The 17,258-nt window shown below is 38.1% G+C and overlaps 1 protein-coding gene and 1 long non-coding RNA gene across 2 annotated transcripts in view; one reads left to right on the top strand and one right to left on the bottom strand.

The window, feature by feature from the left end:
* The window catches only part of LOC134546143 (vacuolar protein sorting-associated protein 4), a 51,157-nt gene that overhangs the window by 14,988 nt on the left and 18,911 nt on the right, over positions 1-17,258 (bottom strand). Inside the window, exons 5-7 of the mRNA XM_063388696.1 lie at positions 15,527-15,761; positions 10,137-10,404; positions 6,858-7,071 (exon numbers count right to left, since the gene is read on the bottom strand). Coding sequence (XP_063244766.1) covers positions 6,858-7,071; positions 10,137-10,404; positions 15,527-15,761 — 717 coding nt within the window. The remainder of the gene's footprint in view (positions 1-6,857; positions 7,072-10,136; positions 10,405-15,526; positions 15,762-17,258) is intronic.
* Positions 174-1,444, top strand: LOC134546144 (uncharacterized). The gene is made up of 2 exons (XR_010079083.1): positions 174-394; positions 795-1,444. It is a non-coding gene; the product is annotated as an uncharacterized LOC134546144 (long non-coding RNA).

Consider the following 17,258-nt stretch of genomic DNA (forward strand, 5'->3'; position numbering starts at 1 on the left):
TATTCATACGTGGGTAAATACAGTAGACATGGTAGCCCGGTCAACAGCCAGAATCCATTCAAAAAAAACTGTGAGCCACTTGATGGTGCCAGATTACAAAATGTGCCAAACTACAGAATTCTGGGTTAAGGACTTTTCACAGTACTACTTAACCCCTTATAGTCCACCGTAACATATTTGATACATAATTTGTTTAACCTTATAAATATTATTTTTTGTCCAAATATTCATTATATCTCTTTGGTAATGTGTCTAGAAACACTTCAGTGATATTTTTTAGCCACAAGTTTTGCCATACTGTTGTTAGTGTAATCTATGGTGCTGTTGTTTTCCATAGCAGCCATCTTGTGAAGAATACTCTCAAATTGACTGAGTTGATATTCGCCAAACAAAGGTAATTATAATATTTCTCCTACATAAAAAATATCATCTTATACCTTATACTTTTAGCTAACTGTGTATACCAAGAAGTTTATAATTTGATGCATTTTTATGTTCTGAAATAACAAAAATGTTTATGTATCAAATTAGTTACATTGGGCACCAATGGAAAATGTCCAATTTTAGGTTATGTAAATTTTTAAGATCTAAAATAATGAAATGTTCAAGATATGAGGCGTTAGTTTGATTTTGCATCAACTATTAAATAATTTCAATGTATTGGTTGATATTTGAATGTAAAGTGTACGCTATTTTGGCTCAATAACTGAAAACTATTTAGTACCTACTGATAAGATCTTGAAACAGATGCATATATTTTCATTTGCTTATGTTAATGACTTGTTTATTTACAGATGAGTCGTGTGCCAGATAAAGAACGTAGCAGTTCTGCCTGACAGTTCACAAGACGATAATTTTGACGATAGTGATGATGACAGAGACTGGATTGCTAACCACAGTGAATGTTCTACAGGTCACCAAAACTATTTGTTGTATTTTGACAATTGGTTTTCATCACCGGGCTTACTTGTAACACTCGGAAAGCTTGGAATTGGATCTCTCAGTACCTACTGTGAGACTAAACAGATACTCTGGTCTATCTTTTTTCCAGTGACAAGGAAATGAAAAAGAAAGGAAGAGGTTGCATTGAAGAGAAAGAAACAAACATTGATGATATTGATATCAGAGCAGTAAAATGGTGCGATAATCGTTGTGTAGTAGTTTGCTCAACTTTCAAATCTGCATATTATCCTGTTAGCAATGTGAAAAGATATGACAGCAAACAGAAGGCTTCAACTGAAGTTTCATGTCCTAGAGCAGTTACCACATACAATAAATTCATGGGAGGTGTGGACCTAATGGATGCTCTAATAGCATATTACAGAATTCAAATCCGCTCAAAGAAATTATACTTGCGTTTCTTTTTTCACTTTATTGACCTTGTGCTTGTCAACTAATGGCTTTTGTACAGAAGTGACTGCAACTCCCAAAATCTTTGCAAAAATGACTGCCTGGATCTTCTGTTCTTCAGAACTTATGTTGCTGAACATCTCTGCAAGCAAGGCATCGATATGAAGAAGCTTGGCAGATCATCTTCTCAAGCTGCAGTAGACACGAGTACATGAAGAAGAAGAAGAAGAAGAAGAAGAAGAAGAAAAAAAATCAGCCACTGTCCTGCCATCATTTGTGTTGAAGAGGTATGGTATCTGTCACTGGCCCAAGGTCTAAGAGTGCAGGCAAAGCTGTAAATATATCTTATGTAAATTCTCAAGCTGCAGTAGACCACGAGTACATGAAGAAGAAGAAGAAAAAATCAGCCGCTATCTTGCCATCATTTGTGTTGAAGAGGGATGGTTTCGGTCACTGGCCCAAGGTCCAAGAGTGCAGGCAAAGATGTAAATTTATGTTATGTAAAGGCTTGACAAGTTTTTATTGTACCAAGTGTAAGGTGCACTTATGCATCACAAAACATAAAAATTGTTTTGTGGAATTTCATTCCTAAATGGGATTTCATACAAAACTTTTAGATTTGTTTTGTTACAATGAGCCAATGTATCATTTTTCATTTCATGGTGGACTATATTATTGCTGTGTTTCAAATTATGTCTAAGGGATGCCACAATGACATGTTCCTACTGTGCAACATGTTGTTTTAACTCTTAGCATTGTAATGACTTTTAAAAATCTGGGATGTCTTACTAATAAATGCCACAATGGCACGTTCCTACTGTATTGTATAATATGTTATACTGTTAGCATTATAATGACCATAGATATGTTATCATGTTCTTTCTGTTCAGCATTGTTTTTTCTACTATAAGCATTGTTATGACATAAGAAAATCATTGATGTAATACTAAGAAATGCTACAACTATACATTCCTACTATACACAAATAATTTGCATTGTTAGCAACATTGGATGAATTACTAAGAAATGCTACAACAGTGTGTTCCTATTGTACTGTATTATTTATTGTACTGTTAGCATTGTTACAACCATAGTAAATCTTAAAGGCACACAAACCAAGTTATTCTTTTCAGTGTAATTCGGATTTATGAAAAAAATTCTTTTGTGTATTTATTACAATACTTATCTGGACAATTTTAGGAATTTATCTGCCACTAAATATTTGGTGCGACATTTACCACTTGTTGACCAGTGTATCAAATTTGATTCATAATTGAATTTTATATAATAAAGTAAGAATAAACTTTGAACTCATATTTTATGTAAATAATATCCCTATTAAACAATAAAAACACTAGTGAAAATTTTTTAACTTTATTTTTTATAATAGTGGTCTTTAAGGGGTTAAATGCTGTTGCTGGAGTCTGAAAGTGTAGAAAATATTGAACAATGAGTGTGGCTTCTGGGTTGTAGTCGTGTCCTAGGCGAATAATTCACCGACGTTTCGGTTGACATTGCAGTCGCCATCCTCAGGGAGCAGTTACTGCAAGTTTTAAAGGTTCGTAAATGACTAGCATAATGTCCTGATTGATGTAGCCTGATACTGTTAACAGTGTTAATCCCTTCTGCCAGTATATTTTTTCCTACACTGCAGGGCAGTTTATTAAACTGCTGGTTCACAAGTTCCAGGCTCCAATCCTTCCCTTCCTTCTCTGCAAGCAGTGTTATCACACAAAGTGGCGACATCCATCCGTGGCACCGTGGCACCGTGGGTGTTTATGTCAAAGGGGCCAGGGGGGCCTGGGACCTTCTGGAATTAAGAAGCCCCTCACTGAGGCGGCCCACTTGCGCTTGCAAAATCGTGACTGTGAAACGGGGTTGATAAACGTAAACCACAAAACTATGTTTTATGAAAATATTTCTGTATATTTTTTAAGTTTTCTGTTTATTGTCATCTGTATATAGGCCAAAAATATGGGCAGTATACAACATATAAGCACTCTATTCAGAGATGTCTTGTGTCAGTTACAACCCAATCACAAATCTCTCAGCCGCACGGACCCCCCTTGCAAATTCTACAGATTTGCGCCACTGCAAGTCACCGTAGCCACCTAGCCAAGGGAGGGGTGAGGGAACAATGTACAGTAGGCAAAACAAAAACACCTCCACCTCTCCATACTCAAACATTCCAGACACTTACACGGAGTGTCCATTCCTATTTTACACACGCATTATTTCAACATAACATGCAAGAGTGTGCAACTTCTATAAACAAGAGCAAGTGCTCTCATGTTTCATATGAAGGTAAAAATATTTTCCAGTTTTCAATACAAAACATTTGACCTTGATTTATATGACATGTCTTACATGCAACAAATTATGGCACAAGTTCTAAACATGTAATTATTTAACACTAATTTCATTAAGTATTTGTAGGTTTTAATTACTGATGAGTATGACTATGATTGCATACTGCTACAGGCATGCACAAATATGACTTTCATTAAACAACATAATCCTGTTAAAACATTTATCAAGTCAGAAAAAAAAATTTTAATGCTGGAAAACTTTACAACTAGGAATTTCAATTTCATAACCTATTTAACTTAGTAATACCATACAAATTGAAGAGAAATCTACACAAATTTGCATTCCTGCAGAGATTGGATGATTTAAGGTAATCCTGTAATCCATAATTTTTTCCCTTAGCAAAATACTACATATTAAGAGGTAAATATTCAAATACATTACAGTGAATGAATTACAGTAAATAAATTATAATGACATTATGTATGCAGAAAATTAGGGATGGGACGATTCCAATATATCAATTCTCGATACCCAATTCTCGATTCTCTATCGATTCTCAATTCTGTATCTATTCTCGATTCCCTATCGATTCTTGCTCCACTTCTGCATACCTTAAGTTCAATGAAGAAATGAGATCATTTTTCATAACCCAGAATTCCTGAGCCATTGGGTGCTGGATTTTGTAGCTCTCTACGTGTGCTGTTAACAATCGGTATTGCCTCTGATGCAGTCACAGTTGCAGAACAAACAGCAAGTCTAGCATGGTTGAAAATGCTCAGTAGGTCAGACACATGGGCAAGTAAATTCCATTCTGCAGTCTTCAAAAAAAGCAGTATGTTTCCCAAGATGTTTTTTCATGTTTGTTGTTGTTTTTGAAGTACCACCTCGTGAAATTTTCGTACTACAAATTTGGCAAATTGCATATCTGTTGTAGTTTGGATCAATAAAAAAATTCTCCCAGACTTCACTTGACATGATCGTAATTAATAAAAACGTAGTAAACACTCGGAAGTATACAATGTTTTTAAAGCATTTTAAACAGCACAGTACAAATTCTTCCAGATATACAACAATTTCAAAGTGAAGTCGCTGCAATCAATATAACTTACTTAGTAGGTACGTGTTTACGTTTTGCCGATGCTTTCCAAGGACAGAATGAAAACGCCCGTTTTTTTTTTCTCGTAGCAAACTGTTATATTGTGCCATACAGTAAGCTGTAGCAATGTATTTACTTCATGGAGATATACTCTATGGCTACTACATTTTTGTTATCTCGCGATGTCATGTTGCTATGCTAAGCTAATCATAACCTTAACACGCCTAATATATAATATTTAAAGACGGCAGTAATAAGTGTAACTATTAACAGTTGGGGCAATTATAAGTATAAATTCATTTAAAATGTTTAAAGGTATGGTACATTTGTACGTAACGTTACGCAATTTTATTATGTTATTGGTACGAGTCCTCGGCGTTCATATTTTCGTTGTGGCGAAGATACAATAAAATTTTTATATTCCTTTTTATTACCAATAATTACCGTGGAATATAAAATGGTTAGTCGATGTAAATCAAAACAATATGTAGTTAAAATTAAGGGTATATACAGTAGAACCCGTTTATAGTGAACCCGCCTATAATGAATTCCCGTTTATTGTGAATTTCCGTCTCAGTCCCGGCAAAATGATTTGAGGTTATGTATTAATTTATTGGATATAGCGCACAACTTTTGTCAATGTTGATACGTTTTCCCGTGTACCACGAACAAATTTTGCCGACATAATGCACATTTATCTCAAATATTTTCATATAATTAAAACTTTTTTCACAAAACGTCTCTTCTGGATCACATTGAAGTTTTTCTCCGCAATACGCTACTCGATTGTCCACTGTTCATATTATAAACAAGTCGTATTCGAGTGGCCTCGGTAGGCTACGTGTAGCCAAAAATGGTGATCAGTTTGGTGAAAATAAAAAATAGTTTTCCCTGCATAGTTAAAGAATGGGCGAACGCATGTACATTTATTGTTTTGTCAAAATTATAAATAAATTACCGCCACACAAATACGTATGTACATTATAGCAGCAAATTCAATATTTTTACGTCTCATTTTTATCGTTCACGTTTCGGACATTTTGATCGGGTAAGGTTCGTAAGACTACCACTAGATAGAATTCTTCGGACAAAATTTTTCCATAGAAAGTGAGAAAATTTCGTTCCAGCTTTAGCAACTGCGATACTAAATGATACGTTGTAATCTTTGATGCACCAGACTCGTTATTTTTCGTTTATTTACTTTTGACGGTAAAAAGAATTACGTGTTATTAAGCTGCAAATGTGCTTCAATAAGAAGTACGTACATAAAAAAAGGTGAAAACGCGGTAAAAAACGTAAGGCATTATCTGTGCGAAATAAACTGGACATTATTGAAAAGGGAGACTCCAACCCCACTATCCCGCACGTGTTAATAGCAAAGGAACTGGGAATTGCAACATCCACATTAAGTACAATATTAAACAAGCTGAACAATCTTCTTTCTCAAGCTGCGATAACGTCACAGAGTATTAAATGCCCGAAAAAAGGATAATACGCAGATTTCCAAGAACCATTAGGTAATAGAAAGTGTAGTTCATTAAATATATTATCTGCATTTGCTCATAAAACTGTTGCTTTGAGTATTTTAATTCGTTCTTTTCATGGCTTAGGCCTATGTGTAGTTAAGATTTTTCTTTTGAGTATGTATTGCCAATATAAAAGTTTTCCCAGATATAAAGTTTCCCCTCTATAGTGAACATATAAACTACTCCCTTCAGATTCGTTATAACAGGGTTCTACTGTATTTGTTTGTAAACAGACGTGTATAGCTGATTTATGAACAGTAATGGGCAAAAATCTTCACTAAACTTCCGAATGTTTAAAATTTGCACGGAAAATTATTTTAGTAAGCATATTATGCTGGTTTTGGCATTTTTATTCCAGTACCACATATTTTTTGTATGTTTGTAGATAAATTGTGACGCAAAGATTAGGTTAGGTAATCGAAAATGCAAATAATCGACTTTTTTCCCCGATTCTCGATTAATTTCACAGAATCGGTTGGCGTCGGGGTATCGAAGAATCGATTTTCCCATCCCTACAGAAAATACATGCCTCGCTCTAAAGGGGTACGAGCCGGAGAACCAGTGAAGCAACTAACCCGCTGGTCTTCTGGGCGAGCACCTTCAGGTCCTCCTCGGTGAGTGTGTGCGGGGTGCTGCCGAGGTGCAACTTGAACATGGTGAGACGTGCGTGCTCCTCGGGCAGCGGGATGTAGATGCGCTTCTCAAACCGCCTCCTGATGGCGGCGTCCAGCACCCACGGGATGTTGGTGGCGCCCAGCACCAGGATTCCCTCGTTGTCCGTGCCCACGCCTGCGACACAGGCCATGACATGTCATCGTCCCTTCGACGCCCGGCGAGCAAGGCAGCGCAGCAGCACAGCATCGGACACGCATTCCAGGGGATCCGGGTTCGAATCATGCTCGTCCAACCACAATTTTGGATTTACTGATGTTTCCCAAAATCACTCCAGGCTAATATGGGGATGGTTACTGACATAGGCAATGGGTAGGGTCAAGTTTATACGGTGAATTGTGATGAAACCGAAATAAAACCACAAAGCATGTCAATACAACATTTAAAACCATAATGTAAGGTAAATTCATTGAATGTAATTATCTGGCATGAATTTTCTATGAACTAGTAATATAAACTAAATTTATTGGAAAAAATGTCTATTATGTTGTTGTTTAATCTTCTATCACTTATTAGTTACTTTTTTTTACATTAATCATGTTGACACATTTTACAAACACTCAAAAATTTGCTAATTAATTTATATTTTTCTGAGTAGCTCATCTAGACACGTTTATTACAAATTATTTTATTGTACAAGTGCATCATAAGTCAGTCAAAATAAGACTATTTTGGTGAAATAAGTATTAAATAATATTTTAGTTTCATATTTGTTAAATAATCCAGCATTTTTATGAATACACCTATCCCTCACTTAGCACGTCTTCAGATTGCGCGGATTCATTTAGAGCGATGTGAATTTTACTGCCCCAGTCTTGAATAGCACGTCTGTAAATTTGAGTTAGCACGAAATCTCGGCAGGCAAAAATAAAAAGTCGAGCACAATGCCACAAAGTCTACTTTAACTTCTGTGAACAACAAATTTGCAGTGGCATACAGTTAGCCAAACAAGGGGGGAAGAGATGCACGCGCAGGTCTGTCTACGCTATCAGCTGTTGTACAAACATCCTTTCCAGATAAAAGCCACAAAAAATCTGTCATACAATATGGCTAGCAAACATTAAGTTGCAGTTTTAATTTATAATTATTAATAAATTAATTTGGGCTTATATTTTTAAGTTGGCTCGCCAGACACACGTGAAAATATCACAAAGCATACTAGTCAAAAAAACCAGTGTAACATGGGTTAAGTGTAACATTAGGGGGAATGCCAAGTACCTGTAGCACTGCTGTGGTCACTGTTGTGTTTCACTTCACACTCCCGCTAAAGCAAAATGCAAGATAGTGCAGCCTGTTTTGTGTTCATCGTGTAAGTAAACTGAACATTTTTGATCTTTGAAACAAGAAAATCTGCAGCAAAGATGGTGGAGGAACTGTTGTGTTTGTGTATTTACTGATGTACTGATATGTCTTAAGTGACCAACATACATTACAAAAATTTAATTACACATGTGCAGGTGTCCCATACAAAAGTGCAAAGTAAGAATTTAAGGTAAGTGTCAGGTTACTGAAAGCCTCTAAGGCATAGAGTTATTTATTTTTAAGTGTGAAACTATGCCTTCTTTTTAACAATTTTGAACATTGTCAAGAAATGTGTAGGTCTCAGTTGGCATTTTAGGAAGGATATCTAACAAATGAATGACATTTTAACTTTTTAGGTGAAAAAAATTAATGTGTATATTAGCAAAAAAAATACAGTAAAACCTCCATTAACGAATATTCTATTAAACGAAAAACCCCATGCAACGAAATAAAATTTTGGTCCCGCCGAACCGCCATAAGCTCAATGCTGTTTTAACCTCTAAATACCGAATTTTATTTGTTCCGAAATAGTGAAATTCCCTTTACAACGAACTGCCGCTTTTGAAAAACTCGCAAAAATAAACATCTCCTACAAGACATCCACTAATTTTTTTGCATTCACTGCTTAAAAAATACGTGCGTATAACCGTAAAATAATATGCACCATCGCGGAAGACAATAAATAAACAAAGCATCATGGATAACACACGTCATGTATACATGCCACACTTTGTTCAAAATGGCGGGTACATTTAGCGCTAGTGGCGGAAACCTCTCGTACCATCGCTCTGGCAAGACGAACTAGTATATTTTGCGTTTCTATGGTTATAGATGCGCACACGCAAATATATTTATCTATGGTGGAGTACAATTTAGGTTTTTTCAGTTTTCACTGTTGTTTATTTATTTCCACACGTAGTTACGGAAATCAACACGGTACAACTGTAAAATGAATTCTAATCCTAAAAAGCGGCGACAGATTGACGTTAAAATAAAATTAGAAATTTTAAATGCTGTTGATGAAGGTGGAAAAAAAAGTGATAGGTAGCTAAACGTTTCGACATCCCGGCGTCTACACTTTCGACCATATTATCCAACCGGGAACAGATCGAAAACAACGCTTCTCTGGTAGGAACAAATCGAAAACTTGTGAAAGTATGTAAAAATGATGATTTGGACAAGATACTTTTTGACTGGCTAATGGAGGCTAGGGCATCTAACATCAACGTCTCTGGGCCGATTTTACAATAAAAGGCACGCCAGGAAGCACTGAGGATGGGAATTGATAAATTTCGAAGCATCAAATGGTTGGCCACTAAACAAGTGTATTCTATGTACTTTTTCATGTTTAATTCCTCATATTGTATTAAACAGTCAGAAATACAGTTCTAGCCATTTATGTGAAGCTTTATGATGACTAGAAATATATTGTGCGAAACCTCCATTTAACAAACCCCTTTACAACAAACACAACAAATTTTGGTCCCTTGAGATTTTTTAAATAGAGGTTTCACTGTAGTATCTACAGCAAGATGCTCATTATTCCGGCCCCTAGAAATTGGACCCCACCATCTTGGTTTTTTCTAACATTAAACAATATTTTGCAATGCAACTTTCACTCTACATCTTATGGCTCGACATGACATATGTTTAACTTGATATTCGTGGTATGTTGTCACAGTTTTTATAGTTGTAGTTGCTCAGGATAAAAATTTAATTATTTCCTTCCAATAATCCCACATAATAGACTGTTTATGAACATTAAACTGTAATGAAGTATAAGAGCTTGAGAAGATATTATACAAAAAATACAACTAAAAATGTAGATGTAAAATGTTCACTTTTCCTGGACTAAATAAGAGAACACAAAGTGCACGCACCTTGCATTTGCACCAAGAACTCGGTCTTGATCCGCCGGGCAGACTCGGACTCGTTATCGGACCTGGACGAGCAGAGGGAGTCCACCTCGTCGATGAACACTATGGAGGGCTTGTGCTGCCTCGCCAGCTCGAACAGGTTTCTGACGAGCTTCTCCGACTCGCCGAGCCACTTGGACACCAGGTCCGAGGAGGACACCGAGAAGAAGGTCGAGTTGTTGGCCTCTGTTGCCACCGCCTTCGCCAGGAACGACTTGCCGGTGCCGGGCGGCTGCAAGCAACCTATCTTAGTCGGATAGTCGCAAGCACGTGATCAAACACTATTCCTAGAGTTACATCGAATTACATTGTCTAACTCATACGCCATCATGTGCTTGCATTCACTCATGATTTTTTTTTTACAAAAAAAAATAGCAAACTAATCAGCTGCAGGTGGCAAAATATGATTAAGTTTTTTTAGCCAAAAATAAATGTGTCAAAGTTTCGATTGCATTTCTTAAAACAAAAACAAAAAAATGAATATCATCGCAGATGAAAAAAATTGTATGTCAAGTTACAGTCAATTTTTTTCAGTTTTGATGCACAAAAAATATCAATTAACATTTCCTGCATCATTATGCAGTAAACAAGCATGAAAATACCTATTTTCTGTAAGAATACCAACTAAAACAAACATTTTTTCTAATCAAAGCTTGTCTTAGATGGTTCTTTCAACCTCTGCAAACCTAAATATCTTACATAATAATATATCCCATGAACAAGTGCATTTTTCTGACTGGTAACTTAATCATAATTTTTAGTCTGACAGCTGAATATTCATCCATAATTTCTGAGGAAAATACTAACCAAAATTAACCATGTCCCAAAGACACTTGAGATGATGAGAGATTATATATACCTATGAGAATGAATGGGTGAGGGAAACACGAGTATCCTGACAAAACCCAATGGCTCAATGCAAAGTCTGCCCTATTCCTCAATTGCGGAAAATCTGAGTTACCCCGCTGGGATTAAAGTCCAGATTTCATTTACTAACCACCTAGAAAATACTGACCAATTGTTGGCCTGCCTACTTTGGAAAACAGAATACTTAACTTTATTTGCTGGAACAAGTTGTGTGGAATGACAGCTTAATGCAGGAGTGCCAAAATTTTAATTTAAACAGCAAGGACCAGATCAATGGCGTCTCGTCAGGGCAAGCAAGGCAAGCAGTGCTTGCCCAGGCAGTTTCCAGACATTGTATTTTTTAAATAAATATTTTATTCAGAATAGTATTTTACTTTTGCTCGTGCAGTTAGGTGTATGTATTTTTTACACTTTCATCTTGGGACCCAATACTGTGCGCTGTGCGCTATAAGAAAAGAACTCGTTTACACACAAAACATGCTGTTTTAGAAGCGTTGCTAGGTTTAAAAGTGCTGGTAGGACCGCTTTCAGCAGGATGGCTGCCGCAGTAGTTTCCTTTAGGAAGGGGGTGGCATGGTACAAAGGTTCGAGGAGGGGATTGGCTGTAAAAATATGTGGTAGAAGCTACGAAGGTAACGCTTTCTTGCCGAACTGAAGCGAACATGGCCGAAGAAGACGGTGGAATTCTTCCGCCGACTGCTTCGGCTATGTCCGCTATAGTTCGGCACGGCAGGTGGCGAGGTGGCGTTTCAGTCTGCGGTCGTCTCTCGGGGCATGCGCATCTCTCTCGCGGGCTGTTGGCTGGGAGTTCCCTGCGCCCTATTGGGTAACCGAAGGCTGGCAGTGCGAGGGGGATTTGTGGGCGTATGGGAGGCGGCCTAGCAGTGCCAACTGCTACCGACCGCGTCCCGCGGGTGGCGGATACGGGATCCCAGCCCGAGAGTTGCAATCTCGCTGGAGTGACTGTGAATAACCAATAGCAGTCCGCGGACCAATGGCCGGCCTGTGGAGTCATTATCACGGCTATCGGGGTGAAAGGTAGCCTGGATGTAGCTCGGCGCATGGCAGGAAGCAGTTCCGTCAGCGAAGGCACCGCAGGGGTGCTCGATGTGCTGAAAAAATGCGAAGTGTAGATGAACTGCGGGCTGGAACTTGCGGAGCTGTGGACTGCTGCGCGCGCAACGGAACTGAAATGCATCGGAACTCTGAAGGAAGACATCAGGGACCTTCAGCTGGGGCTACTGTAGGTCTGGCAGTAGTAGCCTCGAGCGGCGCGACCTTCAACCATCTCGGGGATTTTGGGCGGCAAGGTTGATTCCCACCCTGGCTTGAAAGGTACACTGCTGTTAACCTGAAGAAGGAAGATGAAGATGGCGCAACGCCAGGCTGCCTTTCGCTCTGTGCGCCCGCAGTTTGAGCCGGTTTACTGGCTCGTCTGCCCACATCTGTCTTAACTGTGGCTGCCTGGGCAGCTGGGCTGGGCTGACGAGTGAAGTCGCCCGCCCCTGGGGGCGCATGCGCCCCTGGCTAATAATAACCCAGAAGTACCCAACATTTAAATGTGGGCCAGGCCCAAGCACCCAACTCCAGCATGGTTGATTTTTCTGCCCCTCCAACTCTTCTTACCTGGACCCTTCTTCCCTCTTGTCCAGTAGTTACCTGCTTGCTTAATGCATGTTAATTGATCCCCGCATGACCCGGGCCAGGGTTTTCCCTGGGTCTATGTAGGTTTTACCTCGGTCACATTAGTTAGCTTTTAAGCTAGGCGACCAATGGGGCGTCAGTCATGGCGCCAATCGCAGCCATGGCTGGCCAGTAAACCCCAATAGCACACGATGCAAACGCCCTTGTCCTGCATGGTTAAAAACCCGCATGGTAGAGTGTATAGGCTTCGGCCTGAGACACACTTAGGTCCTCCCCTAACCTGGACCCTCCCCTTACACACTTAGAATAATTTAGGCTATGAAAAAATTTAAGAAAAATCGTGGCGTTTCAGGAATGATTGACGTGCCAGTTTCTTGGTACACGTACCAGTTAACAGAGTTATTGATCACGTATGAAGATAATTTCTTTTGTGTTGGTACGAAAAGAACCAAGATTTAATTCTTACTATTCTAGTACATTTTTATGAGGTTCTTCTCTTTATTTTAAGTACACCAATCCCTAACTTAGCACGACTAATTTGTTCCTAAAAATGTTCGTGTTAATCGAAATTGCGTATTCTGAAGCATTAGTCCCCATAAATATAAGGCTAAATTATTTAATGTGTTCCAAGATGTGTAGGGAAGTAATCATTACATAATATAAATGCGTAGAATAATACTTGAAAATGCATATGTCATATCATTTATCTTTTTAAGCCTACCACAGAATACGTTAGATAAAGAAAACATGGCACAGTGTAACGGGAGATAAGTGGTAACATATTTACCGTCAGTCAGCAGGTTGGCTTGCCCGCCCAGGCGTGACCTTCAACACACATGTGCGTCTGTCTGCCTGCTGTTGCAAGCAGCTGGATCCTTTGTTATTACGTTTAAAACTTAACAAAATTAAAACACTTTTATGAAATTAAGAACAGGTTTTATATAACTTTAAAACACACAGCCATATGTAAACATTTAATTTGTTATGCACACCTCTTATAAAAGCGGCTATGTAAACAAATCAGTTAACAGATAAACAGATTTAGATTTTCCCTAGAGCACAAACATAACATTAAAATATGTACAATATGTACATATACAAAACATAAAAGTTAGTTAAATATTTTCTGGGGTGAAATTAACACTATCATCTTGCTTTTTTTTAAAAAAACGTGTCCAATTTCATCTGCTTTGGTTTCTGTTCTGCCATTATTCCAACTGCAGCTGCGCAATTCATCACGGCCAGGTCTGCGGCCGGGCATCAACGGTACGGCCTGGTCTGCAGCCGGGCATCAACGGTACGGCCCGGTGTTTGTTTATCTGCGTGCGCATCTCTTCCCCCCTCGAATTCCATACCTGACGTCGCGTCGTTTCCGAGATTTTTTTTAGCCTGTGGCGATTTCGTGCTAACTGAAATTTACAGACGTGCTATTCGAGACTAGGGCAGTAAAATTTACATCGTGCTAACTGAATTCGCATTAATTGAAGACGTGCTATGCGAGGGATTGGTGTACTTACTTTGCCATGTGTTGTCTGTTTATATATTTTGTACCAGATATCGATGATACTACACTCCCACTTAGTATATAAGTAATGTAGAGTAGGTCTTTAACTATCAGAATAATGTAAGTCAAACATTATTTTTCAAAAACAATTTATAATGAAAAAATTTTTTTTCTACCTGTGGAATAGTCAATGTTCAGTTAAGAAAACTACTTAAATAGCACCATTTTTTACCTTGAAATCCATATTTTCCAGGGGGAGGGCCCCAGGCCCCCCCCCCCCCCCCAAATCATGTTTTGGTGTGAACGGAGTTGTTGCTTCCCCTCATGTAAACCTCACGCCTCGCCACTGAACCAGAGACCAAAATTTTAAAAAAGATCTCACTGGTCAATTTGTATTGTATATGGTCTTGATAATACATATCCCTCCCCTTTCCCCTCTGACTCCATGGAATTTTTTATTTAATATAACTATAAATAAAGAGCAAACAACTGTGTAACAGATGAGTACAATGACAGCAGTTGAAAAGTAAAATATAAAAATTTTATGTTTAAAAGAATTTCTTCCTGTATGAATTTTAATTAATTTAACAGTTAAGTAATGATAGCCTTGGTGGCACATAGGTCAGCAACCACTGGCATAACAAGAGTTCCTAATTTTAAAAAAAATAAAACCTGCAAATTGCTGCCTTTGTTTCAGCATGCAAACACACTTTGTTTGATTTCTCGCAAAGAATATCTGTGATGACAGAAAATCATTAGGCAAGTAGGAAACTAATGATGTATACTACAATTACAGTTTGCGTGTTTTACTCATTCCTCCTTGTTTTAAGCCATTTTCACCATTTTATTCCTTTTAAAATTTTATGGATATGAAAAATTGGACTACACAAAGCAAAGTTGCCTATTTTTTTTTTAACTTTGGAAATAAAGTTGTTTTCCTAGTAGTATATACAATTCACTTAGAAAATAGGCAAGGTGCTAATAATAATTTTACAGAAATTAATTTTCTAAGCAGTCCTCTTAAGGCCTCACATACAGTAGTCTCTTGCTAATCCGGACCCCACTTGTCCAGTTATTCAGTTCATTCGGACAGAAAAGTTTTTTTAATCAGTTTGTAGGTTAAAAACTTAGGTCTACATATACAGTAGTACTAAACTTAAGCTATAGGAAAGTTGTAAAAAAAACCTAGATTTTTATAGTTTTACTTATATCAAACGTGTATTGCGTGTGTTTTATGGCAAATTCTGTTTACTCAGTGCTTCTGGTGATCGAGGGTGGGTCTGGTCCCCAGTCTGGATAAGTGGCACTCTACCAAAAATCAGCCGGGTGGACTACTGACCCCGAAAAGCAGTATCCCCTTCCAGGGTATCCGCTTGCCGGTGAAGAGGTGCGGGAACTTGATGGGCAGGATGACGGCCTCCTTCAGCGCCTCCTTGGCCCCCTCCAGCCCGGCCACGTCCGACCACTTCACCTGAGGCTTCTCTACCACGATGGCCCCCTCCAGCTTCGCCTGCAGCTTCTTCTTCTCCGGGTCGTCCGAGTCAGAGTCGCTGTCGCTCTTCTTGTCGTCGCTCCTGGCCCGACAAACCCACTTCACACGTGTACAGTCCTCTTCCATTGCAATACCACAGTTAGCAACGTTTTATCACGCTACATTAACATGCTTTATTATTTGTAATGCATAGAGGACAACACTTGCTATGATTTGATTCTTCACTGGAACAGAAGAAAACAGTAGTAACCCAAAGAGAAAATAAATATACCAGAGTGGTAAGAGCAATGTTGTGAGCATAGAATTTGGAATTATGAAGAGTCGGCATAATATGATGTAGTTGAAGTTACTTTTTTTTACCTTGCCATTGCCATATTGTCATGCTCAAAACATTGCAGTAATGGTAGTTGACCACATCTGGTGATAGTATAAATTAGAATCTCTATCATTAAACAGTCACTTCCATAAAATACAGTCATTTAAAACTGTTTTCACAATGCCAATTTTTTGGGCATCTAACCAACATGCATGTAATCATGCAGATGTGGCCACCCCCTGGTTGTGAGTGGGTGTACAAGAAATGGCATGCTACTGTGTTGCTGAATCACGGAGTTAGCCGGTTCTGCCATGGGGGAGAAACTCTTAATTATCAAGACTTGAGACCTAGTTTTTGAAGTAGTTTAGGGCCCACCTGCTAGATAGTCTCTTTCATAATATATTACTAACATAGCCACATTGATTTTTAGAAGTAATGCATCAGTTACTATCACCGGAGAAAATGAATTCACTTTATTTTGGTAGCCACATATTTTGTGGTGTGACATACCAGAAATACTGCATCTCTTACTCATTTATATAGAACATGACTCTTTATTACATACAGTAGTAAGTGTTTTTTTACACAGTTTAAATCTCTTCTACTAAGCAATTAGTAGTCAAATGATTTAATTATCATTATAAAGTTAACACTTTGGATTTGAACCTCCCTCAAGTTTTTTTTGCTAGTAGTTATGGGCCCACCCAACATATAGAATCATAAGTCGCACAAAACATGGTCTCAGTTTCCACTGTAAGAGTCACACTTCTATATCTCCCTCCTTTTTCAATGGGTTCTCTATGCATAGCCATTGCTACAAGCTCAAAACATTTGTGTAAGCATGTTTAAACAAACATTCTATCAGTCCAATCTGGACCTTGAAGAGGAGTTTGAAGCTCTTTAAAGATTATCGTAGCATAAGAAAGATAACTTGGGGTACTACAAATTTATAATACCTGCCCTGGTGACACAAAATATTGATATTCATCTATTATTCATTTGCGAAGGACTTGGATTGGTATATGAGTTACAAACTGTTTTATAGCAAAGAAATTGTTACCGTAGTATTCTATAAATTTTTATATTATTTTTGATACATGAGAACATGCATGCTGCTTTGGTCCATCTATTTTAGGGCTGGCAAGTCACAAATCAATGGAATGTGTGGTTTGAAATTATTATCCTAGTAGCATAGAAAGTCACAATTAGCATGTAATCGTACCGCAATTCTAATGTTTTCAACTTGATCACATGGTATGGCAT

Source organism: Bacillus rossius, chromosome 1 (assembly GCF_032445375.1).
Source record: "Bacillus rossius redtenbacheri isolate Brsri chromosome 1, Brsri_v3, whole genome shotgun sequence".
NCBI classification, from domain to species: domain Eukaryota; kingdom Metazoa; phylum Arthropoda; class Insecta; order Phasmatodea; family Bacillidae; genus Bacillus; species Bacillus rossius.